Below are 26,279 nucleotides of genomic sequence, written 5' to 3'. Positions count from 1 at the left end.
TTGACGGGAAAAGGAATGCTTGAAAATAAAATCCGGATGTTTTTTGCCTATAGGGAGCAATGACTCTGAGTGGAAGTGTCATGATCTTGATAAGATACAGAATTCATAAGAAGTTCTGCTTTCTAACAGAATCAGTGGCATTCTACACTTCACTTAAAAATCAATTCCTCTATTTAGGTCCGCTGAAGGTACCTGCTTCCTCTTTTGTTCAGACCAGATACATACAACAAGACACGGGCGGTTGAACACACCAGTGATTACTTTTACGCGAGCCAGTCGACAGATTCTACATAAACCTGTCCGGACATTGTCAACGACATGGATGTGGCGGTGGGTGACAGAGGCTTCTTTCTCTTTCCTCCACTCAGGTGGATGAATATGGGTGGGTTTTTGTTCATATGGTAGCTTTGATTTTTTTTAAATGTTATTCCTGGCAGGATACACCGGTAAGTGGAAGTGTGCTAATAGTTCACCAACTCCATGATGGGAAGCACCAATATGAAGTGGAAAATGTTGTTAAGCGCAAGAAACCAAATGGTGGAAAAGGCATGATCAGGTATTTGGATGCTCACGGTAAAAGTTCATTTAATATATAACGATTTATTTGTATTGGTTATTATTTTTTTAGGAGAGGTGACAAACTGCTGAAAATAAACGGCACTGACCTGCAGTATTTAACCCCTGAGGATCTGGCTCAAACCATAGCAAAGGGTCAGCCCATGTTGGTGAGATGACAATCTAGATCTCTTGCGGTCATTTCGGGTCGCTTGAGAATCATTATTGATGCCCCATGTAACTCTGAGACTTAATCGCAAGTACCGCATCCTTAAATTTCAATGATCAGCATAAAGGTGTTCTTGAGTGTAGTAGCCCTATGTGTACATTTACATTGTGGTCTTAAACTTAACATACCTGTCAACCTCTGCCGATAACTGCCCTTATAAATGATTATGATTCCCCTTACAAACCCCAAAAAAACCTTACAAACACCGTAGTTTGTAAGGTTTTTTGGGGGTTTGTAAGGGGAATCATAATCATTTATAAGGGCAGTTATCGGCAGAGGTTGACAGGTATGTTAATTCGTTAAAAGGCTCTTTACACTATATTTTCACAGCTGGTATTCTGGAAAAAAACTCCTCTATAAACTGAAATACTGCCTTAAAGTGATCCAAATACTTTTAAATGTACTCATTTCCATCCTAAGACATTGCACAAGTTGGACAGGAAGAAAGATCAAAGTGAGAAGAAATGCGGCATGGACGAGGCGCTCCGTGCCGTCTCCAAGGAGATCACCTTACTCCAATTCGCCTTGGAAATGGTGCGAGAGGAAGACCTGTTCCAGAATGAGAACGTTTCCTGTGCTGATCCAGAAGAGAACGGAAGTGCAGAGGAAGAGGGTGCTGGGACCGCCCACCTGCTGGTCGTCACCATGACGGAAACAAACTTCTTAATGTTGAGGGGGAGAGGCTGTGATTCTGGCAGCAGCTGTAGCGCATGCCATGGGACAGGATGCACCCTTCACGACATTGTTTTGACGGCCAAATCCAGCACTGTGACCCTTGGTGAGTCAACAGTTGGAATCAAGTCCAATTCTGATTCCGATCCTCAAGCACGATCTCGTTTGCTTTCATTGCTTTGTTTCCAGTTTCGAGAGGAGGAGGCACCTTGAAACAAATGACAAAATTGAGCACTCCCATCGAACATATTGCCTCGCACAAATATCTGAAAGCCCTCTGCCCGCAGATGACTCTCTTTGCTTCATCTCATCCAGGTTTTCCAACAGACAGCCGTCGGCCACTAATTAAAACTTAATATTGATGATTCATCTTTCTGTTCTCAGAGAACTTGACCATTTACTACTACAAGACAACTTGTTTGGACAAGCATAACCCCGTGACGTTGAACTTTACAGACTCTGACTGCTTTCTGAAGTGTTCCAAAAAAGAGGAACAGGTGCTCCTGCAAGTGGAGGTATTGACACGTTATGAATGTGCAAATATTCCATTCAAATTTACCCTACAAAACTTCTGTCTTTGCAGAAGGGCAGCTCCCTATGTGTTACAAACTGAACCAAAACGAAATTTTTACAGTATAAAAAAAGGACATAATATGAACTAGTCACTTTTGTGTTTGTAGGCAGTTGATAAGACGAAGATGAAAACAATTTCCATGAACGACGAGGCTGCGCTTTCCTACGTCTTCTATATGACGACTGATAGAACCAAGCAGCGCAAGTTTGAATCTGCACTCTACCCGGGCTGGTTCATCCAAATCACTGGGTCCGCTTCCACAGAGTCCGTGGAAATGGCCAAGGTTGATGCACGGCAAGGAACTCAGCCTTTTCTCTTCATCATTAAAACATAAAAAGAGCGAAACTTTGATTGTCACATTATTTACACCCTCAACATTTATTATAGATGAACTGACAAACAGCAGAGCATGGTAAAAAAATACTGTTAACAAGGAGTAATCCTTTCAAATGAAAATATTGTTAAACCTTCATGACAGTTTTACGCGAGGTGTGTGAGAAAAATACATGTGATACTGAAAATACATGACACATTGCACGAACAGAAGATCTAAAACAAGATTATTTTTTACACTACACATCATTGTACTGAGCTATAATCTGCATGATAAATTACTATTGTTATTTTACATTAAACAGTGTACAAACTCAGAATACACTTATCAACACTGATCAATACAACTTAAAAATACCATTAAGTGCGCATGAAATATACTCCAATGTAAGGCTCTTTTCTATTGCTTTCTAAGGACATAAAAACAACAAAAACAAGTAGTGTTTAACAAAAACACACAAGTGAAAGTGCATTGATTATACATCCACCCCAGCCCGTGACATTTAAAAATGTAAAAAAAAGTTCCACTTACAAAGCGTATGATTAGGATTTTATTCCTCACAAACCGGTTAGTTCGTCATGACTTTCTTCGTAGGCCCTGTTGGTCTGTCCCTCGGGCTCGTAAGGATTTTCCACCACTGTATTTCTAGACTTTCTGTGAAAGGACAAAGAAAAATGCACACAAAGTGTCATCTGGATGTCCTAACATGGTCGGTCCCGGTTCCCCCAGATTTCAATTTACCTTTTGCGCCCTATGATGCCAGAGATGATGAGGAAGAGCCCCATGAGCACCACCACTGCCATGACTACCCCAAACACCACGAGCCACACTTCTACCGGTTGCTCCACGGGAGGTGAAAGCGTCGCTGGGATGCCGTCAAACTCGAGCGTGTGGTCGTCCAGTTGGAACGCGTCGTTCAGACGCCCACGGGACTGTCTGGCGCCCAAATGTGAAAGTCAGATAAATACTCATTCTCCTTTTCTGAACCGCCTTATCCTCACTAGGGTCACAAGGGGTGCTGGAGCATATCCCTGCTGACTCCGGGCCAGAGGCGGGGGACAGCCTGAATCGGTGGCCGGCCGATCGCAGGGCACAAGGAGACGGACAACCATGCGCACTCACACCCATAACTAGGGGCAATTGTCCAATCAGCCTATTATGCATGTTTTTGGAATGTGGGAGGAAACCGGAGTACCCGGAGGAAACCCACGCAGGCCCACAGAGAACATGCAAACTCCACACAGGTGGGACGTGAACTGGATTTGAACACACGACCCAAGAACTGTGAGGCCGGCGCGCTAACCACTCGCTCCACCGGGCCGCCTCAGATAAATACAATAAAAAAGTGGTTAAATCAGGTATTGTTGTATGAGTGGCCATAATATTTTCAAATGGGAGACTTTGAAAATGCTGTTTCGCTTCACAATTTTTCCAAATTACATTTCAACTCTTAGTTTCAACAAGTTTGTTTGTTTGTTGTTGTTGTTGTTGTTGTAATTTCTGCACTTCCCTACTTATTTATGTTGTTGACTACTTATCATTACTTATTTATTATTATTTATTGATTATTTATTTAATAATTTGTTTGTTGTTGTTATTTGTGCACTTCGTGGTGAAGCTTTAAATCTCATTCTACTTGTATATAATGACAATATAAAAGCATTCAATTCAATTCATTTCATTTCAAATATCTGTAACACTAGAGGGAAGCAAAGCTTTGTTTCAGTGTGTGTGTACCTGGCAAAAACACATCTTGGTTTGTGGGCGGAAGTTAGTAAGTATATTTGCTATTTTGCATGATCAAAATATTCATTCATTCAATTTACAAATCGCTTATTGTCACAAGGGTCGCGGGGGGTACTGGAGTTGATCCCAGCTAACTACGGGCACCAGGCAGGGGACACCCTGAATCGGTGGCCAGCCAATTGCAGGGCACAAGGAGACAAAGCACAATCATTCACACTCACACTCATACCTAGGGACAATATGGAGTGTTCAATCAGACTATCCTGCATGTTTTTGGAATGTGGGAGGAAATCGGAGTACCCGGAGAAAACCCACGTGAGCACGCAGAGAACATGCAAACTCCAACACTGTGAGGACCCACCTGGAATCAAATCCTGGACCCCACTAAGCACTCGCCCACCGGGCCGCTATGATCACAATATAATAAAATAATAATAATAATAAAATGTGAATTCCACCTTTACAAAGTTTTCAATATCGGGTGTTAGATTGCATGACAACCGATGATTGGAGGATCCAATTTTCATCACAATAATGATTACATCTTACAGCTAACAAATTCAAAGCTCCTTTCCATGAAGTCAAAAGTTTGGCCTCACCGTATGGCTGCTTTCAAATCTTCCCTTGGGACAAATTGCGATGGACTCTCAGGGTTGGTAACCACCATGTAAAATGAAATCCTGGGTGTTTGCTTATATGTTATCACGTTCTCCGCGCTGTAGACACAACAATAAATCAAATAAAGAGGCACGTTGTCGCATCACAAGTAGAATGGTTGAGACAAAGCAAAGTGTACTTACGTAAAGAGAAGAGTGTTGTTTTTCTGACTGTAATACTGTCGCAGAGCGTATGCCACGCTGGCCCTGAACAGGTACTGCTCGTTGGCGTTCCAGGAATACTGCAATGTCAGATTTCAGTGGTTGAATATTTACTGCTATATGAATTTTTCCGGCCATTTTAGCAGAGTTAGTGACTTATACTACTACAGTAATACTCACAGCTTCATCACCCATGGCCATTTTTAAGCTGAGCCTCACTTTGATGGCGTCTTTGGAATCTGCAATGAGGTTTAATCCATCCACCATATTACACATATATGCTACTTTTGTTTGCCAAGGTTCAGCAAGTTGTTTCGGTGCCACAACTCACATGGATCAACCGCCGGATCCCATCCGACAGTGCGGTTGTGTTTCATGTTGTCCTCCTTCAACCACACGTATAGTTTTTGGAAATAGTCTAGCAGAGGCCTGGCATCCATCCTGGTATCTCCAGATATGGCGTGCAAAGCTCGAGTCCACGACTTGGAGCGACCCAACTCTAACATGCTCCTAATAAAATAAGGAGTAGGAATGAGGAGGTTAGGAAACATAACTACTTCTGTGATGCAGTTTTTCATCGCAATTAATCACAAAGAGTCTTGCAATTAATGGTCATTAACTGCATTGTTAGATACGCAATCAATTAAACATTCAAGAGTAGTGAAGAGTAACCCTTTTTTGCCACACAAATTCAAAGATGGCAACAAAATATGAATTTAAAAAAAGGAATATCTTTAAAAATAATTGCCTTTTTTATTTAGTAGTGACTTTATGCAGCGTTAACTTATCTACCCTTTATATTTAACCAGTAGTAAATTTATAACGTGATTTGTCCTTCTTCCAAATAAACTTGTTCAAAGTAGAACTATTACCTGAGCTTGGCGCCAGCTTCTTTTGAACCAGTGATATCACACGAAGACAATACGTCAGACTGACCGGCGGCGTGACAAAGTGCTTTTTGGAACTGAAACTGGTAGATGGTTCTTGTGAAATATCTGTTTGTAAATGCGTCGAGAAAACACAAAAATGTTCTCATTGAAATGTTCTTGGATTGAGTTTCTCGTAACTGACCGACAATTTTACCTGATGAAGGAATAATCTCCAGATACGTGGAAGAGAGCCGCAGGGTCACAGTACGTCTCGTCTCTCGGCACCGGCTCCACCACACCGACGAGATCTCTCCTGCGGAGTGAGTAAACACAGTTTGGAGCGGATGAAGGGATTTTTTTTATGAATTGCAGTTAATAGATGCACTCTTTGTAAATGCGTGTCTGCCTACTTCATCTCCCACCAACGTAGCATCCATTTTTCCTCAGGGATGTTTCCTGCAAACACCTGCCACCGCCACTCTTCCAGCATGTAAGTGAAAGGCAGAGTGGCCACAATGGTCAGCGCCTGCTTAAGCAGGAAGTTAATCTCTGTTTCTGTTGGAAAGAGAAAGTCACACCAAAAAATTCAATTTGTCTGGCCTAAATTTGGCAAAAACTTGATAAAGTACTTAAACAAGATCATATATCGTCTTGTTTCTACAAAACTACTAACTTTCCATGAAGAAATGTTTTACCATTATCATAAATGTGGTCAGCAGGCAGGAGACCAAGTGCTTTCAAGTGTTTTGGTGTGGCAGCTGAGAGGGACATGATTTCCCCGACGGCCTCGTGGAAACCTTCGTTGGCGCCGTCTCTCAACAGGTAAGACAGGTTCTTGTAAGCCATCTGGTACTGGTTGTGGCCCATCTCGTGGTGGACTGTGAGGAAGTTGTCCATGTTGACTTTAGTGCACATTTTGATCCTGAGGGTGAAGGCAGAAAGATAGTGTTTTTTATGGTGCAATTGACATGCCGTATTGCACATCAATTAAACAGATAGTGATATATATTTCTGATGATTCATGGAGATAGAACAAACAAGAATAATAACGTCAATAAAACTGCATTGTGAGTGTGAGATCAAGTGCCACTTGCACGTGAGGGATGAGAAAATGATGAGTTGTAAAGTTATAAACACGTCTCAAAATTTAAACTTTACTCATTGTCTGACATTGATGCTGCGGAGCCTATCCCAGCTGACTTTGGGCGAAAGGACGACTACACCCTTGACTGGTCGCCAGCCGTCGGGCACACAGAGAGACAGACGACTCAGCATCATACCACCACCAAGCGGGAATCGAGCCCGCGGTCGCCTTCCCAGGGGTCAGGAATGTTTTTAACAGAGAGCCCAAAATTCATATTTTTGAATGTTATTCCTTGAAAGCCATACTCGGAATTTAAAAGTCAAAATACATGAAAACGTGTGCATTTTCTATCATTGTACAACTTTTTAAGTACAAAAAAGCTCAGAATTATTTTGATAACATTGGTATGCTACCCCTGCACTCCACCATCAGGTGGCCATATATTGAGGACGACTTCCATTTGGTTATCTTTTGCATCTGGACTGTAGGACCTTAATTCCAACCGTTGTCAGAAAACGTGCATGCAGTGTGCTGACTAATGTTTGACAAGACAAAATGCCATTGGATCCCTTTATCAGCAACAAAGAATGAATAATAATTATGATTGATGTGCAGTGTGATTATTGCTGACTTTGCATTAAACCAAGTATACATTCATTTTCTGAACCGTTTTATCCTCATTAGGGTCGCGGGGGTGCTGGAGCCTATCCCAGCTGATTCCGGGCCAGAGGCGGGGGACACCCTGAATCGGTGGCCAGTCGATTGCAGGGCACAAAGAGACGGACAACCATTCACTCTCACACTCATACCTTGGGGCAATTTAGAGTGTCCAATTAGCCTACCATGCATGTTTTTGGAATGTGGGAGAAAACCGGAGTACCCAGAGGAAACCCACGTCTATTTAATGCTCACATAATACACTTGACAGAGAAATAAAACAAAGAAGTTGAGTAAAGGTGTTTGTCTATTTGAGATCCTTGATATCCAGTGTAAGAAACGTTGCCACCGTTATAGGGCAATTAAATGTGTGTGTGTTACCTGTAGTCCTCAGTGTTGCCCATGTCCCAGGCAGTGGGATGACACACCACATTGCGTCCGTCATCGGGCTTCACCAACATGGAGTTGTTCCAGAAGTTATCATACATTTTAAACAGTCCTACCGACATAAAGAACTTCTCGGCCTCTTCGAATAGCCGACGCTCTGTCCAGCCCTGAAATCAGCCATGAAAATTGGTCAAATAAACATCAATGTGCTATTTTTTTTAATTGCCTTGTTATGATGATTACTTGTTTTCCTACCGTCTATTTTGAATTTTAGTATTTGTCATTATTATTGAAAAGATTGTGCCATTTGTGTAAGCTTGTACAACAGTTTTGTTTTAAAACAGAAGAGAATTGTTATATTTATCCATCCTTTTACCTTCTTATTAGTCTTCAATATTTATTACATTGAATTAAATGTAAGTATGGACATTATTCACCAAAATACGTGTCACAATTAAGAAAATGTTTTTTTGTATTGTAACGTGGACTAATAATTGTGAAACAAATCGAATGTCGAATCTTTCTGTCATTTCAGCCTTGGTAATTCACTACTGATGGATTTCATCTATTTGCACATTTTGATGTATAAACAATATTCCCTATCATTTTAAACAGAGTAAACATACCTTTTCTACCATTGTTGTGCTGACATCAATCTCCCCATGGTAAGGCATTACAAGGGGATACAAGTTGGCCCAGAATCTTCCCCACATGTCACCTAGGAGCATACAAAAGGACAAACAAAGCGCAGTCAAAACTAATACTGTATTTATGATTAGTTGAATCAAAACTAACGCTGCAGAATAATACTAAGTCCCTACCCAGGAGATTGGCTGGTAAAGGTCCTCGTTCATCAATGTGCCCTTCGTGGACTTTCATCAATTTAGCCCTGACGTAAGCATGAAGCTCCTTGTATAGAGGTAAAATCTGTGGGAAGAAATCTTGCTTTACATATGCTCATTTCCTTCCATGTTCACATCACACATGTCAGACAAACCTGTTTGTAGATGGAGCGTACATCTTCCATCAGCTCATGCCTGTTGTAATCATATGGACTTTCCTCATCAATCGTCTCATAGTTATATCTCCAATAAGCGCCGTAGTCCTCAAAATCTGAATTCATGGCGATAACGTGCAGCTTTATTCACCCTTTCAGACCACAAGTGGAATGAATAATGAGCAAACTTACTGTTAAGCTTGGCTGCTTCGTTCTTCAGAATGACATAATCTTCATATAAGGGTCTCATCTTCTTCCCCACCTCCCTTCTCCATCCCTCCCATACATGCAGAAGCTCAGAGTAGTTGCGGCTGGTGGCCATCACGTGTTCCAAGCCTGGAAAAAGCAGTCAGAGTGCCTTACTTACCCCAGAGTATTGATTCATTAAAAATAAAAACATAAAAAAAACGGGCTTCCGTGGGTTTTCTATGGTTTTTCCGGTTTCCTCACACATTAAATTGCCCCTAGGCATGAGTGTGAGGGTGAAGGTGGGGATCAATTTCAGAATTTGACGGGATTAGTATTTACCGTTGTTTTTTAATAACGTAACATTTCATACATTTTTCTTTTACCATTAAAAATCTTATATTAAATTCCAATTAACATGTTAAATATGACAACATACATCTTAGCCAACACATTTGACTTTAAAAAAAAAACTGAATTTAAGCAGAAAGTCCACATTGATTTGGATGGGAAAGAAATGTGTTGGAAAAATTGGCGCCAATTTTATAGTTACAAGGTTTTTTTTTCAAATTCAAATTGAGAAAACACAAAAAATATTCTAAAGACAGATTTTTTCTACCATAAAAAACGAAATTCAAACTCAGTTATATGAGTAGTCCGCTTAATAATAAAAAGAGGGAAGCTTGTGCCCTCGGTTTGTTAATTATAAACTACCTGATTCCACAGACCATCCTTCATAGAGATTGTACCTGGCTCCAAAGTTTGACAGTCATGTGGATCGTCCATCATGCACACACTTGTTGTGCTGTAGATTGTACTCATGTCACTCATGATCTGGCTCAGCTGTGGGCAGATTGGAAATGAAACGGAAACATGACGAGTTGTCAAAAAACGTTCCGAGAAATCTTTCCGTGCAAGCGCATGTCTTACGTGCGCAGCTTTCTCCTGCGACAGAACCCCGGCGCCTTTGTCTTGTAGTATGATGAGCTGCAATTTGATTTGAGGATCCCTGATTTCACTAATGGTGAATTTGGAAGCCTGATCCGACTTTTCGTTGTAGAACTTGGTCCAAATTTGACCCTCTTCTGACTGGTACGTGAAAGCAGACACATTAATCACGTCATCGATGAGATCCGGAGGCAGAGAATTCTCACCAGTTTGTCCGAGTTCTCCTTTGTGATGTTGGTGTTGTATGCCCATGACGCTAGTGAGTACTGGTATATCCGCTCACTAGCCTCCACATCAAATTGGTCCAGGAAGGCTGCAGCGTCTTTTTCAACTTGCGTCTCAGTATGAACTGAACAACAGAGAGCAAAAAGGAAAAGCAGAGTCTTTCCCGACATGTTGCAATCCTTTCACACTCACTCACACGCTCTCACACTCTGACAAGGAAGGAAAGTGTAGTCTCTTATACACTTAGGATTATCTTCCATTCTGCCTTGGCCTTTGGACAGAGTCATAACTGAGGGTGTGTCGAAGTTTTCATGTACAGATAATGAGGTTCACTCAAATGGCTTGTGAAAGGAGAAAGTGTTGGGAAACCAAATCATAGACATTCCTCTGAAATTGTAGGTTTGAAACATTTTATGATGTCCAGGCTTCTGACCTGACCTGCACTCAACACAACGTCAAAAAAAAGAAAAAAAAGGAAAATTGGCTCACTTTCAGACTCACTGGTCGACTGCTCGCAATGATAGTTCTTCTGTGACAGTGACAGGATTAATAATGATTAAAACATTTAAAAAAAACACAATTTATTCTGTGACATCATCCACTATACTGCAAAACATCAAACAAGTACTATCAACTGTGGGTGCCAAAATTCTTCATTTAAAATTAAAAAATAAATAAAATAAACTGCAAATTTTACAATAGTATTTTGTCATCTTTAAAAAAAAAATGAAAATCATGGTATAAATGAAATAATATTGTACACCGAAAGATTTGCTTGAGCAAGAAAGACTGTCAAAAGTTTTGACCGAGCATGTATATTTTTACACTCTGAAATATTTGTAATTGATTGTTTTGATGGTGGGCTTCTTTTTGTTATTCTCTGCCCTTTCAACCAGGACTTGAATCAAATCGTTAAGTGTTTTTAATATTTTAGCAACTGAATATAAATTGTGGGAAGTGCTGTCCATGTAGGAGATTACGAAAACATTACTCCCTTAGAAAAGCATAATTGAACATAAATGGTATTCATGACATTACAGCATATTGTGGGGTTCCCTTCATTTAATATTATCTTCCTATATATACCAAATTTGAATTCATAAATACATTCCATTATTTCTTAAATACAAATTATGGCATGAAACAATCTCTCAAGATTCCACTTAAATTTTGTGGGATATCTAAAAGGAAAGTAGCATGACTGAGCAGATATGTCATGATATTAATCGGAAAATTGTTAGCCACAAAGTAAATCTCTTACATATAGATATATTCGTTAAGTTATTCGCTTTGACAGCAATAATACAAATTTAAATGTTGTCAGCCTTAATGAGTTGTGTCACTCAATCCATCATACATCTATGTTACTTATATGTATTTTGAGAAAAATACAAACTGTAGTCAACTTTCCCTTCTTTTTCACCAATCATATAGCAACATTTTAATTTGATATTTACCAGCCTAAAAGTTTTTCATCGATCAGCATGACCTTGCTGTCGATAAACAGGAAACAAGTCCATGTTCTTATCAGCTGAGTTTGGTTTTCAAACAATCATAAACATTAAGTGCCCTGTTAGGCCTTCAGTGTTGATAACAGAGCAGCAAAGAGTCCGACTTTATTATTGTCTTTCATTACCAACACCAAGGGGCTTTTTAACACTCATTTCTGACTGTAAATACCTTTAAAAAAATTACACTGGCTTGAAGTAGCCATGATGTCTTTTTCTTAGAAATTTGGAGAGTCTCTTTCTAATATATGCGCACACTTTTTAAATAGATATATTTGTATAAAACACACAGTACTGTCCTCATATATACAGGAAGTCATTTAAAGGAATACAGCGAACACAGCGCACTCCCTTGGTTGTGATCGGGAATGGGGTTGAAGAAACTATTGAGGAAAGTGTCATCGAAGAGAGCCAAAAGTTATCAAGTAAATGTTGTAAAATAAGAATAGCTCTACTAGTGACACTTAATAGTACACTTTATGCTTAAATGATCATCTCAGCTCTTCTGAGCTCTCATAAGCATGTACGTGCTGGCAATTTACCAAGAATTTGAACGTTAATTCAGCAGTTCGTTTAATTTTCCAGAAACTACTCAAGGCTACAGAAACAGGTTCCGATCAACGCTGCCTGTCGATGCTTCCGATTCGCGTGGTCGGCAAATTTATTGCCGACGTCACTATATACCAAGCGAGCGTGGTGGCCGTATGCGAGGTCGCTGAATGACCAGGGACAACAGGCCGGCTTAGAGCTCGTGTTGACTGCACGCTCAGCAAAATGTGCTCCCTACAGATTGTTTATCAGTCAGCCTCCGATGCTGTTTAAGTTCATGTTTGATTGATAGGGTAAAGCACATGACATGGAATTCCACTTCTTAGTATGGCAACACCAAGTTTTGGGTGTGGGGAAATTTGACATAATCCAAGATGTCTAAATGGAATGATTGCTGCTTTGCTGATAATCATCACTGGAGATGTAGTTCTTCGTAGAAAAGATTGAAACTACAGAAAAAGGGCAGGAAATGAGGTAAACCCTATGAAAAAAACCCCAACTTTGATCAACTGTGTTATTGGGGGCCATACCAAGAGGGTAATACTGTATTTTTTAAATAGATTTATAATCCCAAAAAATTGAATTATTATAATTAGTACCAGCACTCACCGGCCTAGCGGCTGAGTGGTTAGCCGCGCGTCGGCCTCATAGTGGGAGACCTGGGTTCAAATCCAGGTCGGTCCACCTGTGTGGAGTTTGTATGGGTGCGTGGGTTTGCTCTGGGTACTCCGGTTCCTCCCACATTCAAAAATGGCATGGTAGGCGGATTTGACACTCTAAATTGCCCCTAGATATGGGTGTGAGTGTGCATGATTTTTGTGCCCCCTGCGATCAGATGGCCACCGATTCAGGGTGTGCCCCGCCTCTGGCCCGGAGTCAGCTGGGATAGTCTCCAGCACCCCCCGCGACCCTGATGAGGATTAAGGGGTTGAAAAAAAAGATGAATGAATGAATGACTGTGTGTTGGTCACTTTCTGTCCCTTCAACGAGCTTTAATAGTGGCCTTGTCACAGCATCAAGTACAGTCAAGTTACTCAAAACGTGCTGCCGCTTTGACGGGAAAAGGAATGCTTGAAAATAAAATCCGGATGCGCGTCGCGATGAGAAACGCACCATCGCAGTTAAGTCTAGGATTTGACGTCGACCCTTGTTTTGAAAATCTCTCTCTAGTGCTTCCAGTTGCTCGGTTGTTTTTTGTTGTTGCCTTGACGGTGCGCGGAGGCGACACGCATCCTCGTCGTCCTCCTCCTCCTCCTCCTCCTCCTTCTCCTCCTGTTCCTCCTGCTCCTCCTGCTCTTCCTCACACCACTGACCTGAGCTCCTGAGCTTAGCCGTGTCCTGACTGCATGCGTGTGCGCGGGTGCGAGAGCGGGAGTGTGCGTGTGAGCGATGCCCATGGCAGGCAAGCAGCGGCAGCATGGAGGATCTCAAGGAGAACTTTGGATTTCCGATCGGGAATAAGGCGCGCTCGATCTGAAAGCTCGACGGGCTGCACGTTTTGGATCTACTGGTTTGGATGTTGTCCCTCTTCGCCCCTTCTACACGAGGCGGGATTTTACGTTTGCTTTCCGAGTGTCGTTGTGGGCGTGCAAAATGCCGTTCCCCAAAAGGATCGTGGAGCCCCCGTTTCTGTGCAGGCACCAGATCCCCAACGATGAGGGCATGCTCTTTGAGGACCTGTGCACCATCAGCAACGTGGTTCTGTCCCGGACCTTGCGACAGCTGTCCGACCTGGCCCGGAACGCCTGCTCCCTGTTCCAGGAGCTGGAGAACGACATCGTCAGCACCAGCAAACGAGTCTGGGGGCTCCAGAAGAAAATAGGCCAGATCCAGCAACACGCCAGTGGCCTGGACCCCAAAAAGGAGGCAGTGCGTAAGTAAAAGCGGATGACGCCCCTCGCCAAGTCAAGGCAAATAAAAAAAAAACCACAAAAAAAACAAAATAATGCACCCACCTGAGCCATGTGTGTGTATGTGTGTTTCGGACACAGTCATTCAAGCAGATTGTGCGTTCATGCTTCGAAGGGTGCAACCCATATATGAGGTGATCTCGACACCCATTTGCGCACATTTGCTCCCGGTTGGGTATCCAGACTGAAAATTTGCACCGCGCGCCTGTATGTGTGTGTGTGTGAGGGGCGTGTGTTGCCGCTGCATTGGCCCCCGCATCGCTGTTCCGTTACTGCGGGTTGCGCACACCCACGCACACGCACGCACGCAAACGCCCGCATTTGATCTATGAAGAACGTCACATTGGCAAGTGCACACGCGACTATTTTGAAATTATGAGTGCGTGAGCGCCACCGATCCCACCCTTTTTCCCCCACATGCAGCGGCACCATCCCAGCATCCCTAATGAGTCCGCTTGACCACGTTGACGAGTTCCGACGGTTGTGGCCGAGTACGGCTTCGCATACGACTCGGCCGCCGTCAACAAAAGACTACATTCATGCAACAACCGCTCCATATTATTTATGTCCTCTGCAGCAGCGACTGCGAGGCCTCGCTCGTGTTAATCTGCCTCTTATGAAATCTTTCAAATTTCACCCCTTCTCATATTTGACAGGGGAAAACACCGTTATTTTTACGCTTACATCCCTAAAATGCAGATAATTCAATGCATAGAGATGTTCCGGTGGAGAAGTGGTTAGGCCACACAGTTGTGGGGTTGAGGGTTTGATCCCAGATCGGTCCTCACTGTGTGGAGTTTGCATGTTCTGCATGTGGGTTTTCTTCAGGTACTCCAGCTTTTCTCCCACATCACAAAAACATGCAGAGTAGGCTGGTTGAACACTCTAAATTGCCCCTTAGCTATGAGCGAGAGCGTGAATAGTTGTCCGTCTCCTTGTGCCCTACAATTGGATGGCCACCGATTCAGGGTGTCCCCCACCTGGTAACCACAGTTAGCTGGGGAAGGGCTCCAGCAACCCCTGCGACCCTTGTGAGCATAAGCAGTTCAGAAAATGAATGAATGCAAAGTTTGTCTGCACTGAGGCCGTTTTTGGTCAAATTGGTTTATTAACACACTGCCTGCTTTTGACAACAAAAAACGTCCAATTAATGTAAACTTAGGGGACCGGCCGTCCTTGAGTGCCATTGACGGGGCTACTCGTCCAATCCCTTTTGACCACCACATCAAACAAAGACACGCAACCACTGGTCTTTGAAGGTTATGAGCATGCATATGCACACGTGAAAAATTCTTTTGTTGCAGCCACTTTTCTTCATTCATTCTAAATTAGGATACCTTCACTGTCCTCCATCTCTATCTATAAGAGGGTGTGTTCACTTGTGCAAAACTCCTTAATGAAATCATCCATTTGTACTGCCCGAGGAGTTGGCGAGTGGTTAAGGATTGCATATCTATGTATGAATAATGTTGTGTATCTTGTTTGCTTCAGATCAATTGATTACCATTAATGCATTGATGGGAAAATATGTTCTATCTTGTCAATCTATCACATTGGAATATTAAGATTTTCTTAATTTTGCATAGCCTTGGATTTGTTTGCGATATAGGAGGAATTACAGTAGGTTTGCTGGATGAAGCTACTGCATAGGATGGATGGAAAGATGATCACCTCCCTAGTTGTAGCCCTCTTCTCCCTCATCATCGGGGAACATAATGTCCACGTTTGATGTTTCTTTGCTGTGTAGCACAATTAATTCAGCGCTGGTGATGCGACTGTGATAAATTGTTAGTTCTTGAGACAATGACGTGCCAGCAAGGTTGTTTGCCAGCTGCATATTTGCTTCAACGTAAAAAAGAACGGCATGACTTTGGAGTCAAAACGTGTGGAAAAGCTTATAAACAACAGACTTCAAACGGCCAAACAATGTTTGACTAAGAACTAACTCAATTCTATGTAACGGTCTACAGTCACAATCTTCAATAACCATGATGCAGTGGTTACCGACTACATAATTTCATTTAAATATTAAAACCAATGTTTTCTCAATTTTAAGAAAAAAAAGATAAAATGTATTCATGAAAAAAAACCTATCGAGTTCAAAAAAGTGTTCTATTTTCTAAGCTAATTTTTACGGTATTTCACTCGATGACTATTCACTAGATTCTCTCGTAATTATTTAAAGAGCAGCAGGTGCATGTTTCTGTGGCAACTTGTACAAATGTGGCAAGAAAACAGACAATTTGAAGGATGCTAGTGAAACAGTCCTATAAACATACACATTTCAGTGGCTTGGACTCAATTAACCTACACTCGTAAATCTAAAATCCATTTAGCCCCAGTGTAGACAAATATTTGAAGCACTTGTAACAAAAAGATGACATTTTAAATATTAAAGTAAGTCAATGATTTCATTGGAAAAAAGACAGATTTTCCCAAAACAGGAAAATGTGACTTGCGTGTGTTATTAAAGCCAATATGTCATTGATCATAAATACACAGTAAAGAAAAAGTTACCAAAATTCCAGAGTGGGCAAATATTCAACAATTGTTTGTCTGGCATTTCCATTTGGCTGCATGTATGCTTTGTGTCCTCTTTGCCAAATTTTAAACTTGGAGGACGACCAAATATTTGCTATTTTTGTTCTATTTTTCTGGCAGTTACAGGAAAGCAATATTTTTGTGTGTGCACCTCCATATTTAGACTGATTACCAACAGAGTCTCCTTACTTGTTTGTTGAGCCACTCGGCACAGAAGATCGTCAATATGCTGCAAATTGGGATTGATCCAGAACTTGCCGCTTGGCAGATGGCTGACATTGCAGAAAAAGCAAAGTGTGGTGTTATGTTGTGTTCACTTTTCATCTGTTATGATGAGCAATCAGTAGGATCTATTAGGCTTTACTAAAGATGCAATGAAATAACTCAATAAGTCAAGCCCATAGAACTTTAGTTATGCAAGTTATCTTTTCTATATTTTTCCAGTATTTGTTAAGTATGAGGATTTCTGTTTTTTTCATGCGTCTCACTCTTTTAGGTTAGCGAATAAGCTAAACCTTCTCCAAAATGCAAAGGCCTAATGCAATACACATTGCAATACATTGGGAAATGCTTGTCAAACCTGTATCTTTATGTTTACAGATAAAAGGAAAAACAGAAAACAATGTTAAATGAATGTTTAAATTAAGTAAGATGAAAGCCAAAACATGCCAAAAACATACACATACACATACACACTTATTTGCCTGGTGGGTCCCTCTTCCCTCATTGAAACATTTTAAACAAGCCAAAATAAACCCATGATGAAATGGCTATTTAAAAGTAAGACCCATTGTATAAGTGAACCGGTGAAATTTTGTTGGTTTCCAGGTGCCCTACATTAACAAGCTTACGACTTTAAATCATCCCTTATAGTAGCTCAATTGAATTTGTCTTTCAAACCCACTTGTGGCAAATCTGTATGTACACTTGTTGACATCTGCAGCAGAACTTTTGAAGCACTGTAATTTTGGAATATCATTATTAGTTTTAATAGCACGCTATTGTGAATTAGTGCACATTTTTACTACTAGTAAAATAAAATTGGCCATTTATTGAGTCAAAGTTTCTCTACCTGTGATGACATAAAGCATACTACCGTATTTTCCGCACTATAAGGTGCACCTATAAGCCTCCAATTTTTTTTCAAAAGCTGACTATGCACCTTATAATCCGGTGCGCCTTATATATGGACCAATATTAAAATTGTTATCACGATAAAATAAAAAGCAGTTATATAGTTCTTTTGTCAATCCACCCGGTATGACGGCGAGCACACTAATTCGGTGTTCGCCGTCATTCCGAGTGGATTGACAGAAGGACTCCAGCCGCAAGATTGGCGTCAACAGAGCATTCAAAGCTAGACTGCGAACTATATATTATATATGGATCAATATTGAGCTGCAACAGGTCTCGCAACTACGGCAAGCAGCTGCCGAGTCCATTATCCCCCTTGGTATTCAGCACCGGATAATATACACCACTATCTGTCTGTGGATCTTAAATGCCTGGGCTGATATATCAGTTTCAACTGTGGTTCGAGCTTTCAGGAAGGCAGGAATTGTCACTCAGCTGCCAGACAACCAAAGCGACACGGACTCGATAAATGACGACTTTGATGAGACGGAGCCTGGGTGAGGGTTGCCCCATTCGCCCAGCTGTTCAATTCGGACACTGAAGACGAAGAATTCGAGGGAATCATAGATGACGAATGAACTGATAGTGAGCTTTACATGTGTCTTTTGTGTTTACAGTTGACCAAGGTTGGTCATATTGTGAATATGGACGTCAACAGCTGAATGTTATAGTGCCTCATTGTGTACGTGAAAGCACGCACGGTTCACCCGCGTGAACAACATTGAGTTATTAATGTTTTTGTTATTGCTTTGCACTATTACGAGTGTTAGTATATTGTGATTGCACTAACGTTAATGTACCGTAACAACATCAGAATGTTTTTTTACGTGTTTACTGAATGGAGGAAAAGTTTCACTCCATTATGTGATATAAATGTTGGTCTTACATGTTATAGCTTGCTGTTGTTAAAAGATAAACCGTGTCACGAAAATACTAATACTTTACCTCGTAGAAAATAATAAAACAGTTGTTTATTCATTTTGGGAGTGAATGGAGTTGTCAGAAAGCTGATTTGCAATCTATTAATAAAGTTAGACTGACCTATCTGACTGTATTGTTGACATTGCCTTTAGCACAGCACCGTCTAATGGATGCATATTAACGTAACTCCAGCCTCTACTGTAGCGCCTAATAATGCGGTGCGCCTTATATATGGATTTTTTTTTTTTTTAAATATGTCATTCATTGAAGGTGCGCCTTACAGTGTGGAAAATACTTTACTCAAATATATTGGATGTTAGGTTAATTTCTCCCATTAGCTTAAATTTGCTATGTTATACAGTCCAAGAAAGTTTGGAAGGTGATTTTCTTTGGAATCCTGACCCTTAGAGACAACTTCAGAGAATTTCCCGCTTGTGCTCATAATCATCTCGAGCTTTTTGGAATCTATTCTTATCAAATAAGTCAAAACCCCCAAGAGATGGGGACTTAGTTTGCTTGTGGCTACGCTGCAGTTTTGCACAGCCCGGGGGAAACATCAAATTGTTGCGAAAATGCCACATCAAACAGGCAAGTTTTAGATTTAGATGACACACAAGACTGCATAATATCCTGAGAGCGAATGTGGACTCAGGGAGAATTGTCAGACAGCTCTACGTCCTTCTGTGTTGTTTTTTTAGATTATTTTCTATCATTTAGTGATAAATGAATGAACATGATTATATTGAAGTCTAATAGATTTTTTTCAACTTCAACTGGAGAAATGCAATGTAGTCGTAAAGATCTCAGCACTAAACAGAAGTAGGGATTTCAGATACTTATCTTGTGGAGAATAGATTGCCCTCAAAGCAAACTTTGAATTTGCCAATGTGGCCAGCGGATTGACTGTTCCTTTGCTCCAGTCTGCCTAGTAACAGAAGAGAAGGAGATATATGTATGTCCTTTACCCATTCCGCTGAGTCAATCACTCTGTCACTCTATGCCTGGAAATGGATTTGAACGGGTTATTGTCGCACAGGTAGATTTTAAAAAAAAATTTCTGATTCAGGAATACAAAAAGTAGAAGTATAAATACTTGAGTAAAAATACCAAGAGTAAGAAACTAGAAGGACAAATTCAACTCCCTAAGTAGATTTAAAAAACATTTTTGCCACACACAACTGCACAATAAGAAGGAAATCTTTTGAGAACGCTAGCAGCAATTTATCACTGGAACTGGCCTGATGTAAGCGTGAAAAGCCTGCAATGGGTTGCCCTCCATGCATTGCTTACATCATGTGTCCATTCTTCTCTCCTCTATCTATACCTCAGATTCCTCACTGCCCTACTTTCCAAATCATCCGCAGCATAGCGAGCCTCGTGCCTCTTGACAGCACATTTAATGTTTAATGCACTTTGATTTCCAGCCAGACACAAGCAGGAGAGGGAAAGAGAGGAGAAAGTTTGACAACAGTGCAAAAGAGTGAGACGCATGAAAGAAAACCGTGCAAATCTAGTGTTGGGTTTTTAGTGTAAACATGCAGCATAAGAAAAGATGGTTAAGGAGGAAAAGTTGCAATATCTAACATATAAAATCTATTTTAGTGTGGCTTTGTTCATGTTTCACTACTATACTGGGAATCCTTGGGTTACGACATCCTCGACCAACGATGTTTTGACTTTACGACGCCCCTGCCTCGTCCGCCATTTAGTCCCCTGCACAATAGTGCTTGTGCGGCGGGAGTATCTTTACCTTTTTTCTCTCTCCTTTTGTCCATATTATAGCCCTACAAAAAAACCCTGAATCTTCTAGGGATTCTGGTCCAAGCAAAAGAAACGCAATTTCCATGGAAACAAAGTGCAACATCATAAAAAGGACAGATGCCGACGAATATCGGTAAAGACATGCTGCATTGAGACCAAACTTAAATCGTCGGTCTAAAACGGCTTTCTCAAGCCAAAGCAAATTTATGTTCACACAGACCATACGTTGCCAACCGTACAAATGCTACGCGGCACATATTTACTCACATAGGGCGCACTTAAAAGTCTAAGATTTTCCCTAAAGTGGACATATTAGTGCCCAACCAGTCGGCGTGCCTTTTATTTGCATAAAATTCAAGATTCTGTAGATGTCGCTGTATGACACTGAAAGCTTGACTGTCTTGGTACATTGCTTGCTAACACGCTGTGTGGAAGGGGAATGTGCGTGCATATATCATGATTGAAGAATGACAATATTAGCAGTCGACGATGAAGTTTTCATCTGCTACCAGGGAAGGAGACGATCCGGATTAGAGGCGAAATAGGTAAAACGAGATCGGTTTTAAAAAATGGACTTAAAAAAATTCCCCTACAAAATTTGTTATACGGCATACACAATTTGAAATGATCAAAAAACGTACAAAATGCGGGAAAAACGTATAAGTTGACAGGTATGGTACTACAATCTCCTAATATTAAGCCTAAATTGTTCACTTAGACCTTAAGTCATCAAACGTTGTTGCACATGCACACAGCCTCTCCTCCTTCTCCTCAAACAAGTAGTGAGTGGTATTGCTAGTAAAACATCATGTTTTTTCATTTGAATCTATTATAGTATGGAGTATTTTTACGTCAGTTTCGACTTGAATGGTGAAGTCCCCACTTGAACGGAAATTCAAGTTTGCCCGTGTAAGAATGAATCTCGTTAATAACTCGAGGATATCGTACACTTGCAAATACTGAAGGTAATGGCATTTATGATATTTTTTACCCTGTCGACACACAAAAAAGAGACATCTCTACTCAGACAAGCTAATTCAACAGTCTGTCCATGGCCCCTGGTCACAATTAGGCTCACACTGCTCGACCACACCACCTCCTAATACGGTTTGTGAGATGTATAATGTTTTCTCCACAAGGAGCTTGTACATTAGAGATACATCCAGATCGAAGTGTTTCAAATTCACTTCTGAAACAGAGCTTCTTTGGGCCAAGAAAACACGTAAAGGAGGCTATTCAGTCGTGTGGGAATTCAGCCAATCAGAGCTACAACGTGACTCTAATCTGCTTGAGCACAGGGTGAGCTGGTTTAATTGAAATGCACAGGTCGTTAGAAGATACAGTAGTTGGGAATGTTCACGTTTTTATTGTGCCATTACATTAACATAGCACCTAGACAGTTTTATGTACAAGGGCAAACTTTAAGCTCAAACCCACAATGACATTTCCTTGATCACTCTGAAGCCGGGAGGTCAAAATAAAAAGAGGGGGGAGAGAGAAGCGAGTTGACTTCACAGCAAATGTGCCCTTTTGTGATTATTTTTCTTTCTTTTTTAATTTGTGTATTTATTTTGACAAATAAGATTTTTTTAATTGAGTCACTTGCCCAGAAATATGATGGACACTCAGATAGACACACCAGCACAATCATAATCAATAAAAGAACTTCATAAAAGAAATATCTCTGTATCAAATAAGATGACATAAACCCAAAAGATAAAGGAGAATGTTAGGAGATAAACCATTTCTATGAAGTCTATTTAGCTAAAAATCACACACACATAAACACACGCACAACTCAACACGGTGAACTCTGTAGCCTTTTACCCGACTTTCTGTTATGATTGCAAATGCCACTTTAAGTGCTCCCATCTGTGTCCCTGTCGCAGCTGTGATAAAACATGCATGTGAAACTTCTTGGTTTGTACGTTGCCACATGTGCATGGATGGATGACAGGGATGTCAGTATTGTGCCATGATTGCATGAAACGGAGATTGGATTTTTCACGGAGAAAAGAACATTTTAACTCACAGACTGCTATTAACAGCTATGGACGTCTATCCAACTTGAAATGGGAGGGCTGCATAAAGAATGTAAGACTTTCCCCGGTTTGGCCAAGAAGAAACGTCATAAGGAGGATTATACTTCCAAACACCTATGCATTACTGCATGATGAGACTCTTCATCTAAAATCAAACAATTACAAAATTAAGCAGAGTTTGCAATAAGTCCATTAAAGCCTAAAATATTATTCCCATGATAGCTCGTCCCTGGCAGTCCTCCATAGGGAGCTCCACTTAGGAGAGATGAGTTTTCACGTGATCCCTCGGAGGGAGAGGAATCTCATCGTGCACCTTTCTGCCCATTACTAAACAAAAATGGTAGTTCTTTGCTATATTTCTTGCGCATTGAATGAGATTGTTGACCATTGAAAGGTTTCAAAAAGGATTATCTACTAGTGCGCTGATTTGTGTTGCTAGATTGAAGAGGCATGATGCATGCATGCTTAAGACGGGAAAGACTTAGAAGGATTAATTCCATATTCTTGATTATCAGTGAAGTTGCCACATTTAAGCAAACAAAATTAGAATATGATGATTAGCTATTCCGTTCCAAACTATATTCAAGTCACTATATTAAATTGACATATTTATTGATTTGCAATAATAATTAGAAATATGGACTTGTGAGGTGACCATGAAACTTTTCCAAAGCATGCTCAGATAAGACCAATGGTTTCTGAGTGTTGCAGATATATATGGTAAGTCAAAATCTAGTCAACATTGTTGATTAGAGTTTGAACAAACTGTGTTCACTGATAATGGTTTTCTCAAGTCTGTTGAACAATGAGGATTTTTAATGCAATGCAAGGCATCGACATTCTTCAGCATTTCTCTGAGTTCTCATAATCTTTTGATGATCTTATTGACTGTAGCTAATGAAATCCATAAATTCCTGTGAATCGTAAGTCTCGAATCCCGCTACTCTATACCCAATAACGATACTCATCAATTTCCAATTAAGCTGTTCACTTATGTAACATTGAATCAGGAGTGGGTTTACGTTCAGGTCTACATTCAGCACGTATTACGTGCCTAGTAATCGATAATTAACAAATAACATAAATAATGTGGAGGCTGCCTCGTGGTGTAGAGGTTCATTCGCCTGACTTCAGTGCGGATGGATGTTAGTCTCTTTGTGTGTCCTACCACTGACTGGCGACCAGTCTAGGGTGTAGTCTGCAACCCTTTTGAGGATGGATGGTATGGATTATGAATGAATAAATAATGTGGATGTTCAGTGGCACTACACAGTATTAACAAAAGTTGAGTTGTAAATTTAAGAGTAACATTAAAAATGTCCGCTTGTTGTTTTCAAGGGTGAGCTTGAGGGGTTCCTCACAAACAGATTAGTTTTGTAGCACGCAGCGAAGAGGAGTGCGCTTGAGTATGTATAACTCACAATCGTGAGTGAGAGAGTGAAGGATTACAGATGACTTTTATGGGAAGACGGAAGAGCATCCAAACAAGCAAATTTCTTTTAAAATTGCTGCGAAATCCCCTTACAAGCTATTATGGTGGGCTTTACTTAGACGGAGTAAATGAATCTAATTTCATAGCAGATGTGGATAGATTCCATGTAAACAACCATAAGAATACCAAGAAATACATTCATTTTCCTCTCTCTTCACAATTAAAGGGAATTCTCTTTTCTAAAAAGTTTTGTTGCATAAGAATGTGTCATGTTTTTGGCTTCTGTGTCAAGAGCCATGTGGTGGACCGCTCCATACTAACTGTAGGCACACACTGGCCTTCAGATGAGTAAGTTAATGTACCTCTGGATGGCAGGCACGAGATGTGTTAGCCAAGCGCTTCGGGCAAGCACAGCTGTTCCAGTGAAGAGAAGAGAGTGTCGGCAAGAAACTGCCATATTGCCATCTTTGCTCTGTCCTGCACTTTTGTTCGATGAACAGCTGTCATCCTTGCATTTCACAATACTAGCACAAATTGTCTGCAGCCTAGGTAGTGGACGAGTGTTTCAAACTACAATATAATGAAAAATACTGAACCTAAAAAAACTTTTAAATTTACCCAAACATACTTCAACCACCTGATGATTTATGTCAGTATTTACCAACCTTTTTCGAGCTGCGGCACACTTTTGGCATTGAAAAAAATCATCATCTGAAAATCTTTTAAATTTAAAACTACGTGGCCTATATTAACAATAGTCATTCTCATCAAAGTTTTATCAGCAGGAATCAGATAAACCTCAAAAATTATTCCAAGCACTCATTTTTCAAACTAAAGTTGATGTCTGCAGAGCCTGAACAACTTCTGGTTTGAGTGATGCAAAAATAAATAGTCATGTTTTTAAATCGCATATTTTTATAACTTCTCCAAATATGACTTAAATCTCCTAATATTACGCCCCCCAAAAATATTGTGCTTTACGTCATCAAAAGTTGATGCCCTAGAAACCAAACAACTTCCGGTTCATGTTAGAGGAAAAATAAGCAACAAAATGGCCGTTTCACAATTTGAATCTTTTAATAGTATTATCTATAATTTAACATTCATTATATTTCCATTTTAATCGTGTAATAGTTCCATTTTAATCTCATTATATTCATATTATTTTTTCACTCTGAATATTATATTGCATGACTTGCAATTTCACACGGCACACCTGACCATTGCTTGCGGCACACTTGTTGGGAAACACTGATTTATGTAACATCATGGTGAAGTCCAAATCATGAGCTTGGATACCTGGGTAACTGTGAAATTCAGGCATGGCAGCATCGTGCTTTAGAGTTGTTTTGCTAGAGGAGGGACTGGTGCACTCAATAAAATACGGGTCGATGAAAATATATAAGAAAATACTGATGCAAAATCTCAAGTCAACGGCCTTGCAATGTTCAAAACTAGCCGGAAATTAGTCTTCTAAATAGATGCATAGATGGAATAGTCATACTTGTATTCAAATAAACAAGAACTTAAACTTAATGTGTGTTTTAGTATCAGAAGGCTTTATACCACATAATGGAACTTTGTCATTTAGGTGGATTTTAAGCAGCAACTGTGATGATTGGTGTACAGAAAATAATGTCTTGATATTGCACACAGTGCACGGTCCTGTTTCTTAATAAAACATGGTAAAATAATTACAGTATCTTGAAAGATACTGCCCCCGTTCTTTGATCTTGTAATTATCACCACAGAGTTTAATAATTACAGTAGCAGCAAATTACAATTAACTGATTGTGTGACTTATGGGGAGAGATTCCTCCCTTGCATAAGCATCTACGTGTAAATGCATGAATGTGTGTGTGTGTGTAGAATATTCCTGGGAGCTCAACTCCCAACAGATGATACATGATAGCAGATTAATAGTCCAACATATTAAAGTCACAATCCCCATTGTTTGCCGCTGTATATAGAAGTGCTTCTTCATCACTTGGTGTTCTTCAGTGTCACCTTCACTATAATCCAAATTTAATCACACTTAACTGACAGATGGTACACAAAGATTATGTAATACTGTGTGATTGAACTCAACTGTGCAATGATCAGTAAAGAAGGAAAAGTTACTACCTTGCAGAAAACCCACGCAAGCCCGGGGAGAACATGCAATCTCGACACAGCAGGACCGACCTGGGATCGAACCCAG

At 40.5% G+C, this 26,279-nt stretch overlaps 3 protein-coding genes and 1 long non-coding RNA gene across 6 annotated transcripts in view; 2 read left to right on the top strand and 2 right to left on the bottom strand.

Annotated features, from left to right (window-relative positions):
* Window positions 1-66: 66 nt before the first annotated feature.
* On the top strand, window positions 67-2,382 carry il1fma (interleukin-1 family member A). 2 transcript variants are annotated; one of them, XM_077623024.1, is made up of 7 exons: window positions 67-330; window positions 438-556; window positions 629-725; window positions 1,205-1,562; window positions 1,646-1,771; window positions 1,841-1,971; window positions 2,137-2,382. In XM_077623024.1, exons 1-7 carry the CDS (start codon window positions 319-321, stop codon window positions 2,362-2,364), a joined length of 1,071 nt encoding a protein of 356 aa, XP_077479150.1. In that variant the 5' UTR covers window positions 67-318; the 3' UTR covers window positions 2,365-2,382. The 2 variants fall into 2 exon arrangements, with proteins under 2 accessions (XP_077479150.1, XP_077479140.1); XM_077623014.1 differs by lacking the exon at window positions 67-330 and having other exon boundaries at window positions 339-556.
* On the bottom strand, window positions 2,377-10,466 carry ace2 (angiotensin I converting enzyme 2). Its single transcript, XM_077623001.1, has 18 exons — window positions 10,263-10,466; window positions 10,039-10,197; window positions 9,858-9,951; window positions 9,115-9,258; window positions 8,923-9,038; window positions 8,747-8,852; window positions 8,552-8,643; window positions 7,920-8,092; window positions 6,493-6,719; window positions 6,208-6,352; window positions 6,012-6,110; window positions 5,801-5,923; window positions 5,260-5,438; window positions 5,109-5,167; window positions 4,911-5,008; window positions 4,710-4,826; window positions 3,106-3,300; window positions 2,377-3,018 (listed from the first exon to the last, which is right to left on the bottom strand). The coding sequence occupies exons 1-18, from the start codon at window positions 10,449-10,451 to the stop codon at window positions 2,922-2,924; spliced, it is 2,412 nt and encodes an 803-aa protein (XP_077479127.1). The 5' UTR covers window positions 10,452-10,466; the 3' UTR covers window positions 2,377-2,921.
* Window positions 10,467-13,534: 3,068 nt separating this feature from the next.
* Window positions 13,535-26,279, top strand: part of nhsb (Nance-Horan syndrome b (congenital cataracts and dental anomalies)) — a 38,438-nt gene continuing 25,693 nt past the window's right edge. For both annotated transcript variants that reach the window (XM_077622988.1, XM_077622982.1), the window contains exon 1: window positions 13,535-14,211. In XM_077622988.1, the coding sequence (XP_077479114.1) occupies window positions 13,932-14,211 (280 nt within the window). In that variant the 5' untranslated portion in view covers window positions 13,535-13,931. The remainder of the gene's footprint in view (window positions 14,212-26,279) is intronic.
* The window catches only part of LOC144091035 (uncharacterized), a 35,625-nt gene continuing 26,828 nt past the window's right edge, over window positions 17,483-26,279 (bottom strand). The window contains exon 4 of the long non-coding RNA XR_013305590.1: window positions 17,483-19,769. This is a non-coding gene — a long non-coding RNA (uncharacterized LOC144091035). The remainder of the gene's footprint in view (window positions 19,770-26,279) is intronic.

This window comes from Stigmatopora argus, chromosome 2, assembly GCF_051989625.1.
Source record: "Stigmatopora argus isolate UIUO_Sarg chromosome 2, RoL_Sarg_1.0, whole genome shotgun sequence".
NCBI lineage: Eukaryota > Metazoa > Chordata > Actinopteri > Syngnathiformes > Syngnathidae > Stigmatopora > Stigmatopora argus.
The sequence above is the reverse complement of the archived record's forward strand: the minus strand, read 5'-3'. Positions and strand labels throughout refer to the sequence as shown.